The sequence below is a fragment of the Pantherophis guttatus genome, chromosome 2 (genome assembly GCF_059756535.1).
Source record: "Pantherophis guttatus breed Tessera chromosome 2, ASM5975653v1, whole genome shotgun sequence".
NCBI lineage: Eukaryota > Metazoa > Chordata > Lepidosauria > Squamata > Colubridae > Pantherophis > Pantherophis guttatus.
In genome coordinates this window covers 279572162-279590115 of record NC_142064.1, presented here as the reverse complement: position 1 = coordinate 279590115, position 17954 = coordinate 279572162, and the positions used below count along the sequence as shown (strand labels likewise).

At 46.8% G+C, this 17954-nt stretch overlaps 4 protein-coding genes across 11 annotated transcripts in view; 2 read left to right on the top strand and 2 right to left on the bottom strand.

Moving 5' to 3' along the window:
* LOC148115997 (zinc finger protein 57-like) overlaps positions 1-17954 on the bottom strand; it is a 74450-nt gene that overhangs the window by 41094 nt on the left and 15402 nt on the right. The window lies entirely within an intron of this gene.
* Positions 4457-12202, top strand: LOC148115999 (uncharacterized). 2 transcript variants are annotated; one of them, XM_087884732.1, is made up of 4 exons: positions 4457-4587; positions 5892-5974; positions 8320-8446; positions 8775-12202. In XM_087884732.1, exons 2-4 carry the CDS (start codon positions 5969-5971, stop codon positions 10757-10759), a joined length of 2118 nt encoding a protein of 705 aa, XP_087740858.1. In that variant the 5' UTR covers positions 4457-4587; positions 5892-5968; the 3' UTR covers positions 10760-12202. The 2 variants fall into 2 exon arrangements, with proteins under 2 accessions (XP_087740858.1, XP_087740857.1); XM_087884731.1 differs by having other exon boundaries at positions 8772-12202.
* Positions 4540-17954, top strand: part of LOC117668120 (uncharacterized) — a 94685-nt gene continuing 81270 nt past the window's right edge. For all 3 annotated transcript variants that reach the window (XM_087884643.1, XM_087884640.1, XM_087884639.1), the window contains exon 1: positions 4540-4587. In XM_087884643.1, coding sequence (XP_087740769.1) covers positions 4576-4587 — 12 coding nt within the window. In that variant the 5' untranslated portion in view covers positions 4540-4575. The remainder of the gene's footprint in view (positions 4588-17954) is intronic.
* Positions 14560-17954, bottom strand: part of LOC148115998 (uncharacterized) — a 7097-nt gene continuing 3702 nt past the window's right edge. For 3 of the 5 annotated variants that reach the window (XM_087884699.1, XM_087884698.1, XM_087884701.1), the window contains 2 exons: positions 17597-17723; positions 14560-17402 (listed from right to left, as the gene is read on the bottom strand). In XM_087884699.1, the coding sequence (XP_087740825.1) occupies positions 15280-17402; positions 17597-17723 (2250 nt within the window). In that variant the 3' untranslated portion in view covers positions 14560-15279. The remainder of the gene's footprint in view (positions 17403-17596; positions 17724-17954) is intronic. The other 2 variants (XM_087884700.1, XM_087884702.1) reach the window with 1 other exon arrangement.

The following is a 17954-nucleotide window of genomic DNA, read 5'->3' as shown; positions in this document are numbered from 1 at the left end:
TGCGAGGACCTGTCAGAAATGACTTTTTTCAGCCCTCTGGTTAGTCCCTATACACATAGCCATGGCCACCCGGTCACATGACCAGCTAGCCATGCCCACCCAGTCACATGACCTCCAAGCCACACCCACAAAATAAGCCACACCCACAATGGTGTCCCGCTTTACCAATGTTAAAATCTGGTCACCTTAATCTTGGAGTCTTAGTGGACAACCATCTAAATATGAGCTAGCAGTGTGTGGTGGCAGCCAGAAAAGCCAATGCAATCCTAAATTGCATTAACAGAGGGATACAATCAAGATCAAGGGAGGTACTGATACCACTCTATAAAGCCCTAGTAAGACCAGACCAAGAGTACTGCATCCAGTTTTGGTCACCACACTATAAAAAAGATGTTGAGACCGTAGAACAAGTGCAAAGAAGACCAACAAACATGATTAGTTTGGGGGAAAACCCACAAGGGGGAGGGTCGGGGTCGGGTCTGGCTGCGAAGCACGGTGGGGGGGGTGGGCCCGGGATCGAGGGGGGGTTAGAGCTCATCCGGATAGTGTTTTGAATATCAATACTGTGGGTGGGAGGGGTAGATATGGCGGGAGCAGGGGGCCATATCGTGTTAGGGGAGCACGCACTCGCTGTTTACGAGCGATGGCGTGCTCCGGCCCCCAAAGCTCCACCCGTTTTCCAGGTTGCACAGACCCTCAGGGCCCGGGCCTTCGGCTGATGCTGTGCAATACCAGGTCCGTAGTAAATAAAGCCCCCCTCATTTGTGATCTTATTCAGGAGGGGGGTGCGGACCTGGCAGGTGTTACGGAGACCTGGTTGGGCCATGAGGGGGGGGGGTTCCCCTCATTGAAATGTAACCTCCAGGTTTCCTCGCCTTCCATCAGCCGAGGTCACAGGGGAGGGGCGGGGGTGGGTAGCGGTTATCATTAAGGAAGGTCTGAAACCGAGGGAGGCCACTGTCCCTCAGACGACCGGCTGTGAATCCCTCCTTGTGAAATGGGGCCACGGGGTTCAGATGGGTTTGCTGATCACGTACCTGGCACCCTGCCACGTGGCAGCAGCCCTGCCCGAGCTACTCAACGTCATCGCCGTGGTGGCGGTTGATACCCCCAGGTTTATGGTCATGGGGGATTTCAACCTACCGTCCGTGGGCGAGGCGTCTGAGGTGGCTCGGGAGTTCATGGCTTCCATGACAGCTATGGACCTGACCCAGTTAATTCATGGCCCTACCCACACGGGGGGAAACACGCTGGATCTGGTTTTTGTCTCTGGACAGTGGTTGAGTGATCTCGAGATAGGGGATATAGTGATTGAACCCTTGTCATGGTCAGATCACTCCCTCCTTCGCCTGGACCTTCGAACCGCCACACCCCGCCGCAGGGAGGCGGAACCGACCAGGTGGTTCCGCCCCAGGCGCCTGATGGATCCTGAGAGATTCCAGATGGAGCTTGGGCCATTTCCTGAGGTTCTAGCACACGACTCGGCTGAGGACTTAGTGGCCGCCTGGGATAGGGCGGCCACTGGAGCTCTGGACCGGGTCGTGCCTTTGCGGCCTCTGACCCGGCGCCGATCTCATTTAGCTCCTTGGTTTACCGAGGAGCTGAGGGAGTTGAAGCGCCGGAAAAGACGCCTAGAGAGTAGTTGGAGGTCCAGCCGTTCTGAATCTGACCGGACACTGGTAAGATCTCATATTAGGAATTACCTAGTGGCGATAAAAGCAGCGAAATGTAGCTATTTTGCTGCTCTTATTGCGTCATCAGATAATCGCCCGGCCGCCCTGTTTAGGGTGACCCGCTCCCTGCTCCACCAGGAAGCGCGGGAGGACCCCTTGGAGGGTAGAGCCGAGGATTTTGTTCAATATCTGTATGACAAAATCACTCAGATTCGGGAAGATCTGGACTCCGACTGGGTAGTCTCAGGGGGAGGGACTGGGGCAGGTCTTGAGAATGTTATCTGGGATGAGTTTGATCCTGTGACCCCTGAGGACGTGGACAGGATTCTGGGTAGACTGAACGCGACCACTTGTTTATTGGACCCGTGTCCCTCCTGGTTAGTGCTGGCTTCTCGGGAGGTGACACGAGGCTGGTTCCAGGGGATTATAAATGCTTCGTTGGGTGAGGGTGTCTTTCCTGCCGCCTTGAAAGAGGCGGTGGTGAGGCCTCTCCTCAAGAAGCCTTCCCTGGACCCGGCAATGTTGGTAAATTATCGTCTGGTCTCCAACCTTCGTTTTGTGGCGAAGGTTGTTGAGAGTGTGGTCGCGAAACAGCTCCCCCAGCACCTGGATGAAACGACGTATCTGGATCCGTTCCAGTCGGGTTTCAGGCCCGGGTACAGCACAGAAACGGCATTGGTCGCGTTGGTTGATGATCTCTGGAGGGCTCGGGACAGGGGGTGCTCCTCTGTCCTGGTCCTGTTAGATCTCTCAGCGGCTTTTGATACCATCGACCATGGTATCATGCTGCACCGGTTGGAAGAGTTAGGGGTGGGAGGCACTGTGTTGCGGTGGTTCTCCTCCTTTCTCTCTGACCGGTCGCAGTCTGTGTTGACAGGGGGACAGAGGTCGACCCCGAGGCCCCTCATATGTGGGGTGCTGCAAGGGTCGGTCCTCTCGCCTCTCCTGTTCAACATTTATGTGAAGCCGCTGGGCGAGATCATCCGTGGTTTCGGGGTGGAGTACCATCAGTACGCTGACGACACCCAGCTGTACATCTCCACCCCGGATCACCCCAACGATGCCCTTGAAGTGATGTCCCAGTGCCTGGAGGCCGTACGGATCTGGATGGGGAGGAACAGGCTCAGACTCAACCCATCCAAGACCGAGTGGCTGTGGTTTCCGACGTCCCGATATAGTCAGTTGACGCCATCTCTGACTATTGGGGGCGAATCACTGGCCCCCACGGAGAGGGCTCGCAACTTGGGCGTCCTCCTGGATTCATGGCTGTCTTTAGAAGAGCACTTGACGGCCGTGACCGGGAGTATTTTTTATCAGGTTCGCCTGATTCGCCAGTTGCGTCCCTTTCTGGATCGGGACTCGTTACGCACGGTCACTCATGCCCTCGTCACCTCCCGCCTGGACTATTGTAATGCTCTCTACATGGGGCTCCCCTTGAGGAGCACCCGGAGGCTCCAACTGGCGCAGAGTGCGGCCGCGCGGGTGGTAATGGGAGCGTCATGGCGCTCCCATGTGACACCTCTCCTGCGCGAGCTGCACTGGCTCCCGGTGGTCTTCCGGGTGCGCTTCAAGGTTTTGGTTACCACCTTTAAAGCGCTCCATGGCTTAGGACCTGGTTATCTACGGGACCGCCTACTACCACCAATAGCCTCCCACCGGCCAGTACGCTCTCATAGAGAGGGACTCCTCCGGGTGCCGTCAGCCAAACAATGTCGGCTGGCGACCCCTAGGGGGAGAGCCTTCTCTGTGGGGGCACCTACCGTCTGGAATGAGCTCCCCCCAGAGATACGGAGGATCCCGGATCTGCGCACCTTCCGCCGCGCTGTGAAGTCTTTTTTATTCCATCAAGCAGGCTTGGCCTAATCTCCTCCCTCTTTTAATATGTAAATTTTAATCTGTTTTTAAATTATTGGGGTGTTTTAATTTGTCTGGGCCAAAATGATTTAATTTGATTTTACCTGGTTTTTTTAATTTTTTTAATTTTTTGTATTTATGTATTTTATTGTTTGGCTGTTCACCGCCCTGAGTCCTTCGGGAGTAGGGCGGTATACAAATCAAATTAATAATAATAATAATAATAATAATAATAATAATAATAATAATAATAATAATAATTAGGGGACTGGAGACTAAAACAGATGATGAACGGTTACAGGAACTGGGCACGGCTAGTCTAGTGAAGAGAAGGACCAGGGGAGACATGATGGCACTGCTCCAATATTTGAGGGGCTGCCACAGAGAGGAGGGGGTGAAGCTGTTCCCCAAAGCACCTGAAGGCCAGACAAGGAATGATGGATGGAAACTGATCAAGGAGAGATTCAACCTAGAAACAAGGAGGAATTTTCTGACAGTGAGAACAATCCACCCATGGAACAGAAGTTGCCTTGGGAGGTTGTGGAGCTTCATCACTGGAGGCTTTCAAGAAGAGACTGGACTGCCATTTGTCAGAAATTGTGCAGGGTCTCCTGCTTGGGGAGGTTGGACTAGATGACCCACAAGGTCCCTTCCAACTCCCTTAATTTGTAATGTGTAACTTTGCTGCTCCGCATCCCTTTCCCTTCCCTCCTCCCATCCTGGGCTTCCTCCCCTCCCCCTCTCCCCCGTTCCTCTCCCTGGGGCAAAGAAGCAATGGACTCGCCCTCCAGCTGACCATCCCACGGGGGAGGGGAGCGGGGGGGGGCAAGCAGGGGCACCCGGAGTGGGCGGCGCTCTCAGGCCTTTAGAGAGTGGGAGGAGCTTTAACGGAGAGGGGAGGAGCTACAAGCGCTTCCTGTCTGGTTCTGTGCAGACTCCTGGCTGGGGTCGTTCCGGGGAGGGGGATCCAGGTGCGAGTCCGGCGGCGATCCTGGGCGCCTCTCTTGGGGAGCGGAGTCCGGGCGAGGAAGAGAGCCGCCTCTTTCCTATGGAGCGCCAGGTGAGAAGCTCCTCCCTCCCTCCCTTCCTTCCTTCTTCCCACCTGGGGAAATGCTCGGACAGGAGACCCTTCAGTGCAGCTTCTTGGGGCGCTGCTAAGATCCTCCTGCAGTCCCCACTTTCTCCTGGGGGAGATGATGATTATTATTACTATTATTATTCCTGGTCGTTTCCCGTCCTTTTCCTTTTCTCTGGGGCCGCTTCAGATCCGGGAGGCTGGGAGTTCGAGGGCTGCGGAAGCGGCGGGGAGAAAAGGGGGCGATCCCTCCCAGGAGCCCTTGTGTCGAGAGGAGCCGCCTCCGGAGGGAGCATCGGGGAAAGGCTCCTTCTGAGGCCCTTTAATCTCTTCGCCCTCGTTGCTTTCATCCCTTCGATTCGTTTCCATTCTTCAATTTAACTGGGTTTTTAGAGTCTTGGGTGCATTTATCGGCCTTTTCCTGTGGGCCGCTGTTTCTCAGCCTTGGCAACTTTGTGGTGTGTGGATTTCTGCTCCCAGAATTCTCCATGTGTGTTGAAGTCCACATATTTTACAGCTCCCAAGATTGGGAAAGGTTGCTGTAGGCCAGGGGTGGGGAACTAGGGCCCTTTTAGGACTGGTGGACTTCAACTCCCAGAATCCCCGAGCCAGCTGTGTCAGGAATTCTGGGAGTTGAAGTCCACCCATCATAAAAGAGCCATACTTCCTCACTTCTGCCGTAGCCTATTCGAAAAGGCAACTTCCAGCTGTGAAAAGAGTTTCTATCATCTGATAAGGGAAAGTGAACATTATAGAAACACAGAATAACATACAGATTTGGGAGGGACCTTGGAGGTCTTCTAGTCCAACCCCCTGTTTGAGGAGGAGGAGTCTATACCATTTGAGACAGGTAGCTGTCCAGTCTCTTCTTAAAAGCCTCCAGTGAGGGAGCACCTTAGTCAGGATTCTGATGATCAATATTTTTACCTCGAAATGGCTGAAATAAAGGCCTATGCCCCATATCTGGGGAGTGCGATAGAGAAACTACAACAGGCTTGCTAAAAATCCTTATTGCTACAGGAATTCGCCAGGGCTACTTTGGTACCTTCCATACTGTATCTACTGTCAATCAGACAGCTGTATTTCCTGTTGATGTCACTTAAATATAAAAGCATTAAAGAAATCCTTCTAGGTCTTTCCCAGCCTTCGTCCAAATCTGAATACAGGTAGTCCTTGACACTAGTTAGCATAGAAATAGGCTAAACTCAGCCTTCTGCACTGTATGCTGAAAAATATCCTTAGGATGTTTGATAACAAATTATTCTCTTGCTGGTTTTTTTCACTCCTAGACACTCTCAGGGCCTCGTCTTCATCTCCTGAAACCTCAGGTCTTTGTGGCGGAGGATTATCAGCGGTTGAGCTTCCAATGCAGGTAGGGTTCTCCTCTCCCCTCCCCAGATGTGCCAATCTCCCAATAACAAAATAACACAATTGGAAGGGACCTTGGAGATCTTCTAGTCCAACCCTGTTTCAAGCAGGAGACCCTATACCAGTGGTGGTGAACCTATGGCACGAGTGCCAGAGGTGGCATGTAGAGCCCTCTCTGTGGGCACACAAGCCGTCGCCCCAGCTCAGTTCCGCCACGCATGGGTGTGTGCCTTCTACTGGCCAGCTGTCTGCCATGCATGCACGGGGGCAGGATGCATGCATGGGGACGCAAGCACATCTGCAGGGGGGCACATGAGCAGGGGACACGCGTGCATTGCATTTTGGGGATTTGCACATGGGACTTTCTCTTTGCCCTGAGACACTGACCCGGCCCAACTGCACCAAAGCTCTGCATCATAATGGGCTCCAGGAGCGGGAGGGGACGCCGTCTCCCCATTGTGAAGTGCACTAAACTTAAATGTGCTGTGGAAGGTGCTGCAAGACTAGTGAGCAGGCTATGGAGGCAGCAAGAGAACTGGCGTCAGCCAGGCCAGGCCAGTGTCTCGGGTCAGAGAGCAAGTCACACGTCTCCCTGACCGATCGAGGTGCGCACAGCACCAACAAGGGCCGGAAGAAGAGGCAAGTACAGGGGAGCTTCATTTCCACTCTGGAATATGGAGCAAGTCTCCATCCACTGCCGTCGCCTTTAGTTTAGTTTACTTTACTTTACTTTACTGTCATTGCACCTCATATAACGAAATTAAATGTCATCTTCAGTGTACATTAGAACTATAAAAATAAAATACAAACACACATCCTTCACATTCCATACAATTCAATTGAAAACCCCTGATATTGCATTAATATTGCACCATACAATAGAATTCATATATAGTTACTGCTCTGGGATAGAAGCTATTTTTCAGACTATTGGTCCTTTTTTTTTATTATCCTGTACCATCTTCCAGATGGTAATAGTTCAAAAAAAGGATGCCCAGGATAAGATGGATCTTTTAAAAATGTTTTGAACTTTCTTAGGGCAGCGGGAGCTATAAAGCTCTTCCAAGGAGGGGAGAGGGCAACCAGTGATCTTCTGGGCAATGACGTTGACCCACTGGACTGCTGTCCTATCTGCCACTGTGCAGTTGGCAAACCATACACAGGTACAGTAAGTTAAAATACTCTCTATGGTGCAGCAATAGAAGGTCACCAGCAGTTTCTCATCCAGTTGTTGTTTCCTGAAAAGTCTCAGGTAGTATAATTTCTGCTGGGCCCTTTTGACCAGAGCTGCAATGTGAGCGCCCCAGATCAGGTCTTCTTTTATGATAACACCCAGAAACTTAAAACTGGCCACTTGCTCCACTCGGTCTCCATTGATAAGCAATGTCTGATCTATTCCTTCTATAGTCCACTATAAATTCCTTCCTCTTATTGGACTTGAGGACCAAGTTATTGTCTCCACACCATGAAAGCAACCGGTCCACCTTATCTCGATAGGCAGACTTGCCACCACCCCTCCCAGAGATGAGTCCCACCACTGTTGTATCATCTACAAATTTAGTAATGGTATTACTATTACCTTCTCAGGCGAGGAGTGACAGGGAGGGGAGGGTGATGGTCAGGGCCAGCCAGTGGTGGGTTCAGCCAACAGGGAGCCACATGCGACTCCAGAGCCTCAGGTTGCTGACACCCGGCCTAGCCCATCAGTGGCCAGCAAAGGAATATGGGGTTGCTTCGCCTGTGGAATCAGCCAAACCAGTAAAACATTAACTAGATGTATCTCTAGCCAGAGGCACTTTATGATTTTGGAAAGGTTCTCCAGGGAAGATGTTTGGTCATGAAATTGCGCAGCAGCTGTCCAGATAAAGTCAGAGACACTGACACAGACTTGTAGATTTTATATAAATATATTTAACCTACAAATTTACAGCAGTCTTTGTCATCATCCAGAAAAGTAAAAACGTAAGAGAGTCAGGAACACAGGAACATCATGAGGTAACTTTAAAACATCATGCAGAACACACAGAAGGGAAAAAGGCGGGAAAAAAGGGAAACTCCCCCTTTATACTTACAGCAACCAATCATAGCGTAGATTGCATCCTGCATAAGTCAGCACTCTCTAACTAATCAGTTACAATTGTGTTGCACCGTATTGTAGACTTTACTGTTCCAGCTACTAAATTCAATATCCTACACGCTCGTTTGCCTACTTGGAAATTCTGCAGTTTGTTCATTAAGAAGGAGACTCCCATGCGAAGACTCAATGAAGAAGACTCAATGAACATTGAAGTATTCATTGTTAGGAATATTCATGTAATATGGAGTCTTTTTTTCTTCTCCCTGTGTCAGGAATTGATATCGCTTGAGGACGTAGCTGTGTTTTTCTCCGTGGAGGAGTGGGCCCTGCTGGATTCTGAGCAAAAAGCCCTGTACCAAGAGGTCATGCTGGAAAACAAGAGGAACATGGCCTGCTTAGGTAAGAGATGCTGTTGAGATATTTACATTTAGTAGCCAAAGGTCAAATCTTATATCAACTTAATAACAAGCATAGCATCATGTTTTGGACAAATGAGAGTTTGGAAGAATATTTATACTGTTCTAATACAGCAATGGTGCTTGATCCCTTTCACACCTAAGTTTATCTTAACTTTTCTTTCGTTCTGTTGCAAGCAGATAACAGATGGCAGATAGAAGATTCTGTACCATTGAGAACAAGGAAGACCCAAAGGCCAAATCTTATATCACTTTAATACCAAGCATAGCACCATGTTTAGAACTTTACTTTTTTTTTCTATTCCAAGCAGGTGATGGATGGGAGATGGAGGATTCTGGCCAAGAGGCAGCAGCACCTTTGCCAAAAGACAAAAAAGAAGTTGTAGGAAAGATGTATGGAAAACAAAGTTCTGAGGAAAAGCAGTTAATGGTTGAGCTGGAGAAATACACTGATTTACCTTGGCCAGATCCCAATGTCTTATTGGACACAGATGATTGCCAAGAAAAAGAAGTGTGTTCAAGGTGTGGGAAAACACTCCGACATGAATTGGGATTATGTGACTGTTGCGAAATCCCTGCTGGAGAGAAACAAGATGAAAGCAGGCAACACTCCAGAGGGACCCTTCCTCATCCTTTACATGAAAGCATACAAGAAGGAGGGGAAATGTACAAATGTACGGAGTGTGCAGAAAGCTTTGATACAAGCCGCTCCCTTGCATCACATAAAAAAATTCACAAAGCAGAGGATCCATACAAATGTCTGGATTGTGGAAGGACCTTCAGGCAGAAACATCATCTTAGTTCACATAAGAGGATCCACACTGGAGAGAAGCCGTATAAATGCAAAGAGTGTGGAAAATGCTTCAGGACCACCAATTCCCTTACTTGCCATAATAGGATTCACACAGGGGAGAAACCCTATGAATGTTTAGAGTGTGGAAAAAGCTTCAATAGACGTGGTACTCTAACTCAACATAATAGGATGCATAAAGGGGAGAAACCTTATCAATGCCTGCACTGTGGAAAGAGCTTCAGTCAAAAAGTTCATCTTAAGTCACACGAGAGGACCCACACGGGGGAAAAACCACTTCAATGCATGGAGTGTGGAAAGTGCTTCCATTGCTCTTCACATCTTATGGTCCATCACCGAATCCACACGGGGGAGAAGCCCTTTCAGTGCCTGCAGTGTGGAAAGCGCTTTATCAGTTCTAGTGGCCTTCATGCCCACGAACGGACCCACACAGGGGAGAAGCCATACAAATGCCTGGAGTGTGGAAAGAGTTTCCGTAAATCCAACCACTTAACATCCCATAGAAGTGTCCACAGTGGAGAGAAACCACATCGATGCACCGAGTGTGGGAAGCGCTTCAGTCAAACAAGTAACCTTAATACCCATAAAAGGACCCACATGGGTGAAAAGCGTTATAAGTGCATCGAATGTGACAAATGCTTCACTGAATTGGGGCATCTCTCTCGTCACAAAAGGCTCCACACTGGGGAGAAGCCATATGAATGCCACATGTGTGGAAAGAGCTTCAATGAAAAAAAAGGCTATATTTTACATAGCAGAACCCACACTGGGGAGAAACCATATCAGTGCCAAGAGTGTGGAAAATGCTTCAGTGATTCTGGAGAACTGACGATCCATAAAAGGATTCACACGGGGGAAAAACCATATAAGTGCATGGAATGTGGCATGAGTTTCAGAAAAAGTAGTTACCTTGGTATGCACAAGAGGACCCACACTGGGGAGAAACCATACACATGTCATGAGTGCGGAAAAAGCTTTAGTCAAAATAGTTCACTCAAGATCCATAGAAGGCTTCACTCAGGGGAGAAACCCTATAAATGCCTGGAGTGTGGAAAATGTTATAATGAGAGTGGCAGTCTTACCTCCCATATGAGGATCCACACAGGGGAGAAACCATTTAAATGCATTGAATGTGGAAAGAGTTTCAAAGACGGAAAGACTCTTACGCGTCATAAAAGAATCCACACAGGGGAGAAACCATTTAAATGCATTGAATGTGGAAAGAGTTTCAAAGACGGAAAGACTCTTACACGTCATAAAAGAATCCACACAGGGGATAAACCGTTTAAATGCACTGAGTGTGAAAAGAGTTTCAAAGACGGGAGTTATCTTACAGTTCATAAGAGAATCCACACAGGGGAGAAGCCGTATCAGTGTGTGGAGTGTGGAAAGAAATTAATAAGCTCTAGTGACTTTAATCGACATAAGAAGATGCACAGCAGACACGAATTGGTTGTTGTTCATTCTCAAAATTTGCAAAAATGAGGTCTGCAGAGAGTTTGGGGGGCCTGCGGAGTGCTCCCGGGGGCTAGGGAGGGTAAAAACGCGATGCATGGGGAAGGTTTGGGGAGCCAGAAATGAGCCTATTTTTTGTGAGAAGAGGCCCATTTTTTGCAAAAATGGGGGCGTTTTTCCCCTCCCCAACCAACAGGAACACTGTGGGCCTCCCAAACACACTGTGCGCCCCATTTTTTCCAAAAATGGGCCCAATTTTGGCCTCCCAAACCCCCGTGTCGCGTTTTTGCCCTCGAGGCGCACTCTGCCGGCCTCCCAAACCCTCTGCAGGCCCCGTTTTTGTGAAAAATGGATCTGTTTTTCACAAAAATGAGACGCGCAGAGGGTTTTGGAAGCCTGCAGAGTGCTCCTGGGGGCCGGGGAGGGCAAAATCTTTTTTTTTAACTTGTTTACCTCTTCGAAATCTTGGTGCGTCTTATACTCCGTTGCGTTTTATAGTCTGAAACATACGGTAAATTTAAAACCTCTTAAAAAAAAAAACACTGCCAGATCAGAACAAGACTCTCTGGGTAAAATCCAAAATGGGGTGGGGTAGGGGGGTCCTTCCAGTAAGGGGTCAGCAGAATCTCTGGTGGGTATTTACTAGGGAGAGGAGGCAGCAGCAGCCACATGCTACCCATCCTTTGATGGATTGATCCATTAATTCCACGACTTTCCCCTCCCACCCTCCCCATGAGCTGAAGATTAGTCCCCGATTCTTCTTCCTCACCCACAAAACAACCCTATAAGGTAGGGCAGTTTGACAGAGGGCTGGTAAAAATTGTAACTTTCCAGGGGAGAACAATATCACAGCACCAAGGTGGTGGGAATGGCCAACTCTCCAGAAGATAGGCTCAAGATGCAGACAGACCTTGGGCCCTGTAAGAAGTAATCAGGCATCTCTCCCTCTACCTGGAAGAATGAAATATTTTGGTGATTAAAAGAGGCAGATTATTATATTTCACCAAAGGAGAAACATGCTCCAGCCCCAATTTCCTGCATAGTAAAATAACTTCCAGCAGAAATGATTACAGGTGGAGACTTTGGGCCCATTAAGGAAGCCAGGCCAATCTATTCATAAACAAAACATCTTCAGCTACCGGGTGATGGGATGAAGCAGGACAGGACAGGACATTTTAGGACATAATAGCATTAACCCACCACCATTTAGCAAAAGACACAAGCCCCTCTTCATTGTACAATCAGTTCAAAGTCACAGAAACCTATGAAGATCCATCCACTCATTCGCCCATTTGGTCAGCTGCCCCAGAATCACAGGCTGGTTCTGCCTATCAATAAACAGAATCTTTTTTCCCATCAGCCTCCATTTTATATCCAGCGCCTTTCTCCCAGCTGGGAACTGAACCAAAGGAATTTTTCTTCCAACAGCCCTAATATAAATTTCCTAATAAATAAATAAATCTTTGTTCTTAACCTGCTCCACTTGATTATTTCTTCCCTTCATGCACAGCATGTGCAAGATTGGATCAGATTCTTAACAAACGGGAGAGCGTGGATTGTGAAGCCCACACTCTCCATACTGTCCATTTGTGAAGAAAAGCCAGGCTTCATAGAAAAGGATGAAAACCTCAGATAAATAGCTTGCAAATTTGAAAATCAGCAATTTAGAGAAGAATACAGCACCCAAAACAAAAAAAAAATGTCCAATGATGCAGGACTTCACGTACAGTAAAAAACCATTATTGTGCACTACAGTACCTTAACATAATCCCTCACCTAAGGAGGCCATGTCCCTCTTCTTTTCCAGCATGACCTCTCGGTACAAGGCTTTTTGCTTAGAATTCAGCAGGGCCCACTCCTCCACGGAGAAAAACACAGCTACATCCTCAAATGATGCCAAACTCAGGGGGGAAAAAAACAACGTATTCCATGAACATTCGTAACAATGAGCACTTCAATGAATTACATGCGAGTCTTCTTCTTAATGAAAAACCTCCACAGCTTCCAAGTAGGGCAAATAAGCATGTTAGGATATTGAATTTAGTAGCTGGAACAATAAAGTCTACAATAAGCCACAACACAATTGTAACTGATTAGTAAAAGTGCTGACTCATGCAGGATGCAATCTACGCTATGATTGGTTGATGTAGATATAAAAGGAGTTTCCCTTTTTTTCCCTTCCTTTTTTCCTTCTGTGTGTTCTGCATGTTGTGTTAGACCAGTGATGGCTAACCTTTTCGCCATCGTGTGCCAGGAGTGGGGGGCTGGGGGGGGGTGTCATGCACCTACGTGCTCACACCCATAATTATATGCGCCCCACCCCCGCGCATGCAACCCCCCGCTTCCCCCCAGCTCCTGACAGGATGGCCTGGTAGGTCCTTTTTTCTCTCACTTGGCTCCAGAGCCTTTGTAGGACTCCTGGAGGTCCTCCAGAGGCCAGAAATGGCCTGTTTGCCAACTTCTGGTGGGACCAGAAGGCCTGTTTTCTGCTGTCCCCAGCCTGCAGAGCCTCTCTAGGAGTCTGGGGAGGGCGAAAACAGCCTTCCCCACCCCTCCAGAGGCCGAAAACAGCCCATTTGCTAACTTCCTAGAGAGGCTCTGGAGGCTGGGGACAGCAAAAGATGGGCCTTCCCCACCCCACACCCCGAGGACCTCCGGAGACAGGAAACAGCCTGTTTCGCGCCGGAGCTGAACTTGCGCGCCCACTGATATGGCTACGCGTGCCACCTGTGGCACCTATGCCATAGGTTCGCCATCACAGTGTTAAGACTTACCTCATTGATGTTCCTGACTGTTTTTACTTTTCTGGATGATGACAAAGACTGCTATAAATTTGTAGGTTAAATATATTTATATTTATATAAAAGCTACAAGTCTGTCTCAGTGTCTCTGACTTTATCTTTTTTTTTTAAAAAAAGGTTTTTTTTATTTTTTACACAAACACACATACAACATATAATGTATTATCTCTGAACAGAGTATTTGGCCGATTCACAAATTTAAACCGTGTTTAGTCATTTTAACTAAATTTACAATTTCTATACTTCCTTTTTGCCATCATATTTATTCTCATCTATTTTTTTAAACCAATATTACCCCCTTCATTCTCATCTCTAATCTTAACCAAATTCAATTTTTCCCTTCTATTCTATGTTGCACCCCTTCCCATTGTCATCTGTTTTTATATCGATCCTCAAATTAATTAATTATATAGTGTTACAATTGTTCAATTCTTATAGGAATAATACAGCCACTTATTTTATAACATACATTTCCTTTGATAATACAATCCAACATTTTAGTATAAATCAGTTAGTTATATAACTATCTTTTTTCCTTGTACATTAATCATAACCAAATAATTTTCCCCATTTTTCTTTATATAAGTTCCAAAAATATGAACGCAGATATTCCAATTATTTCCATTTTCATACAATCCAGCTTCTTACAAATCAATTATGTTTAAATAATAAACCAAATAGTTTTCCCCATTTGTTCCTTCACACAACTTAATCATTTCTGCTTTCACCACAATATACAATTAAACATCTTCTAATCATATAGCTTTCCCCATATATTGCTCAAAGCCATAATTTAGCCATTTCTATTTTCACCACCATATACCATTAAAGGTATTTCAATTATTACAGTTTAAATTTATTCATATTTCTAAAAAAATATTACATAAATTTCAAAAATACAAATAAAAATATTCCAATTATTCATTTCATTTTTACAATCATACGATTTCCCATTTCTTACTAAATTCATATTTCAATTCTAAGTATATATAGCCGCTATTTTTACACTGGGAGTTTTTCAGGTTCACGTTTGTTGTTGTTGTTGTTGTTGTTGTGTTGTTGTTATTTCGCCTGTGGGTTGGCTGTCACTCACCCAGCTTCAAAAACTCCGTTCCAGTCACCACTCCTGCTCAATACTCAATACCTTGGCAGCGGTTCGTCAGTCCGGGTTTTCGCGGAGCTCATCGGAGCCCGCTAATTCCCCAATTATCTCACCGCAATGCTTCCAGTCGAAAATCTGGAGCTGGAGTGGGTGGGTGGCCACAGGAGGTTTGTCATCGGGTCTCTTAGTTTGCCTGTAGCCCACGCGGCATGTTAGGATCATCTGCCTTCTGCCCCATGCCTCTGTCTGCTGCTGGTGCCGCCGTGCGAAGACGAGCACCAGAGTGCACTGACCAAGGGACAGGCAGGATGCAGCAGCTGCCAGATAACGCTGGTCCTGCTTGCCGCCTCTTCTGCGTGCACCAGGGGGTGCAAAGTGAACAGCTGGGCTGATTAACCTGAAATCGTGTCCCCTCCCCCCAAAAAAAGACCTAGGGCTTATTTTGGAGCCCAAAAAAATATAAGCAAGTTTTATTTTGGGAAAAACACGGTATCCAAAAGTTAATTCCTAATTATAAAAGGAAATTCTTATTTTTAATGGATCAAAAAAGTCTACTGCTTTGGAACCCTTTTTCCATACACTATGCATTTTTACAGATTCTCTTGGGCATGAAGCAAATTTTGAGAATCACCACAAACCAATTAGCATCATCTTTTCCTGCTGTGCGTCTTCTTATGTCGATTAAAGTTACTGCAGTTTCTGAATTTCTTTCCACACTCCACACACTTATACGGCTTCTCCCCTGTGTGGATTCTTTTATGAAGCATAAGATTCCTTCCGTCTTTAAAACTCTTTCCACACACAATGCATTTAAAGGGTTTCTCTCCTGTGTGGATCCTCATGTGGGAGGTAAGACTGCCACTCTCATTACAACATTTTCCACACTCCAGGCATTTATAGGGTTTCTCCCCTGAGTGAAGCCTTCTATGGTTCTTGAGTGAATGTCTTTGACTAAAGCTTTTTCCGCACTCATGACATGTGTATGGTTTCTCCCCAGTGTGGGTCCTCTTGTGGATACCAAGGCTACTGCTTATTCTGAAACTCATGCCACACTCCATGCACTTATATGGTTTCTCCCCTGTGTGAATCCTTTTATGGATCATCAGTTTTCCAGGATCACTGAAGCGTTTTCCACACTCCTGGCACTGATATGGTTTCTCCCCAGTGTGGGTTCTGCTATGGAGGATATAGCTTCTTTTTGCATTGAAGCTCTTTCCACACGTGCAGCATTCATATGGTTTCTCCCCAGTGTGGAGCCTTTTGTGGTAAGTGAGGTAACACAATTCAGTGAAGCATTTGCCACATTCGATGCACTTATAAGGCTTTTCACCTGTGTGGGTCCTTTTATGGATATTAAGGTTACTTGTTTGATTAAAGCACTTTCCACACTCGGTGCATCGATGTGGTTTCTCTCCACTGTGGATCCTTCTATGGGAGATTAAGTGGCTGGATTTACGGAAGCTCTTTCCACACTCCAGACATTTGTACGGTTTCTCCCCTGTGTGGGTCCGTTCATGGGCATGAAAGCCACTAGAATTGGCAAAGCGCTTTCCACATTGCAGGCACTGAAAGGGCTTCTCCCCCGTGTGGATTCGGTGATGGACCGTAAGGTGTGAAGAGCAATGGAAGCACTTTCCACACTCCATGCACTGAAATGGTTTTTCCCCCGTGTGGGTCCTCTCGCGTGATTTAAGATGAACTTTTTGACTGAAGCTCTTTCCACAGTGCAGGCATTTATAAGGTTTCTCCCCTTTATGCATCCTATTATGTTTAGTTAGTGTATCACGTCTATTGAAGCTTTTCCCACACTCTAAACATTCATAGGGTTTCTCCCCGGTGTGAATCCTATTATGGGAAGTAAGGGAATCGGTGGTCCTGAAGCATTTTCCACAATCTGTGCATTTATACGGCTTCTCTCCAGTGTGGATCCTCTTATGTGAATTGAAATTGCCTTTTTGGGTGAAATTCTTCCCACACACTGTGCAATGATACGGCTTTTCCCCTGTATGGATCCTATTATGGTAAGTGAGGTGACTTGCAGAGCGGAAGCTCTTCCCACATTCCAGGCATTTACATGATTTATTTCCAGTGCGGCTTTTTTGGGGGTAATTCGGCTCTTTGCTCCACGTAAGCCTCGTTCTACTGTCCCTGTGTTGATGCAACTTCTCCTCTCTGTGGATGCTTTGATGGGAAGTAAGGGAGGTGCTGCTTCCGAAGGTCTTTCCACAGGTGATGCATTGATGCTGCTGCTTCTCTTTGTGGACTCTCTTATGTGAATTAAGATGATTTTTCTGCCTGAAGGTCCTTCCACAATCCAGACATTTGTGTGGATCCTCTGTTTTGTGAATTTTTTTATGTGATGCAAGGGAGCGGCTTGTACTGAAGCTTTCTGCACACTCTGTACATTTGTACATTTTCCCTCCTTCTTGTATGCTTTCATGTAAAGGAGGAGGAAGGGTCCCTCTGGAGTGTTCCCTGCTTTCATCCTGTTTCTCTCCAGCAGGGCTTTTGCAACACTCACATAATCCCAATTCATCTCGGAGTGTTTTCCCACACTTTGAACACACTTCTTTTTCTTGGCAATCATCTGTGTCCAATAAGACATTGGGATCTGGACGAGGTAAACCAGAACAATTCACCAGCTCCCCCGTTAACTGCTTTTCCTCAGAACTTTGCTTTCCATACATCTTTTCTACATCTTCTTTTTTGCCTTTTGGCAAAGGTGCTGCTGCCTCTTGGCCAGAATCCTTCATCTCCCATTTGTCACCTGCTTGCAACAGAAAAAAAGAAAAGTCAAGACTAACTTAGGCGTGAAAGGGATCAAGCACCATTGCTGTAATAGAACAGTATAAATATTCTTCGAAACTCTCATTTGTCCAAAACATGATGCTATGCTTGTTATTAAGTTGATATAAGATTTGACCTTTGGCTATTAAATGTAAATATCTCAACAGAATCTCTTACCTAAGGAGGCCATGTTCCTCTTGGTTTCCAGCATGACCTCTTGGTACAGGGCTTTTTGCTCAGAATCCAGCAGGGCCCACTCCTCCACGGAGAAAAACACAGCTACATCCTCAAGCGATACCAAATCCTAACACAGGGAGAGGAGAGAAACCACAACTTATTCCATGAACCTTCCTAACAATGAACACTTCAATGAATTACACTTGAGTCTACTTCTTAATGAAAAACCTCTAGTTTTCAAGTAGGGCCAAGAAACATATTACGATATTGAATTTAGAATCTGAAACAGTAAAGTGTACAAATAGGCCGGAACACAATTGTAACTGATTAGTTAGAGTGCTGACTCATGCATGATGCA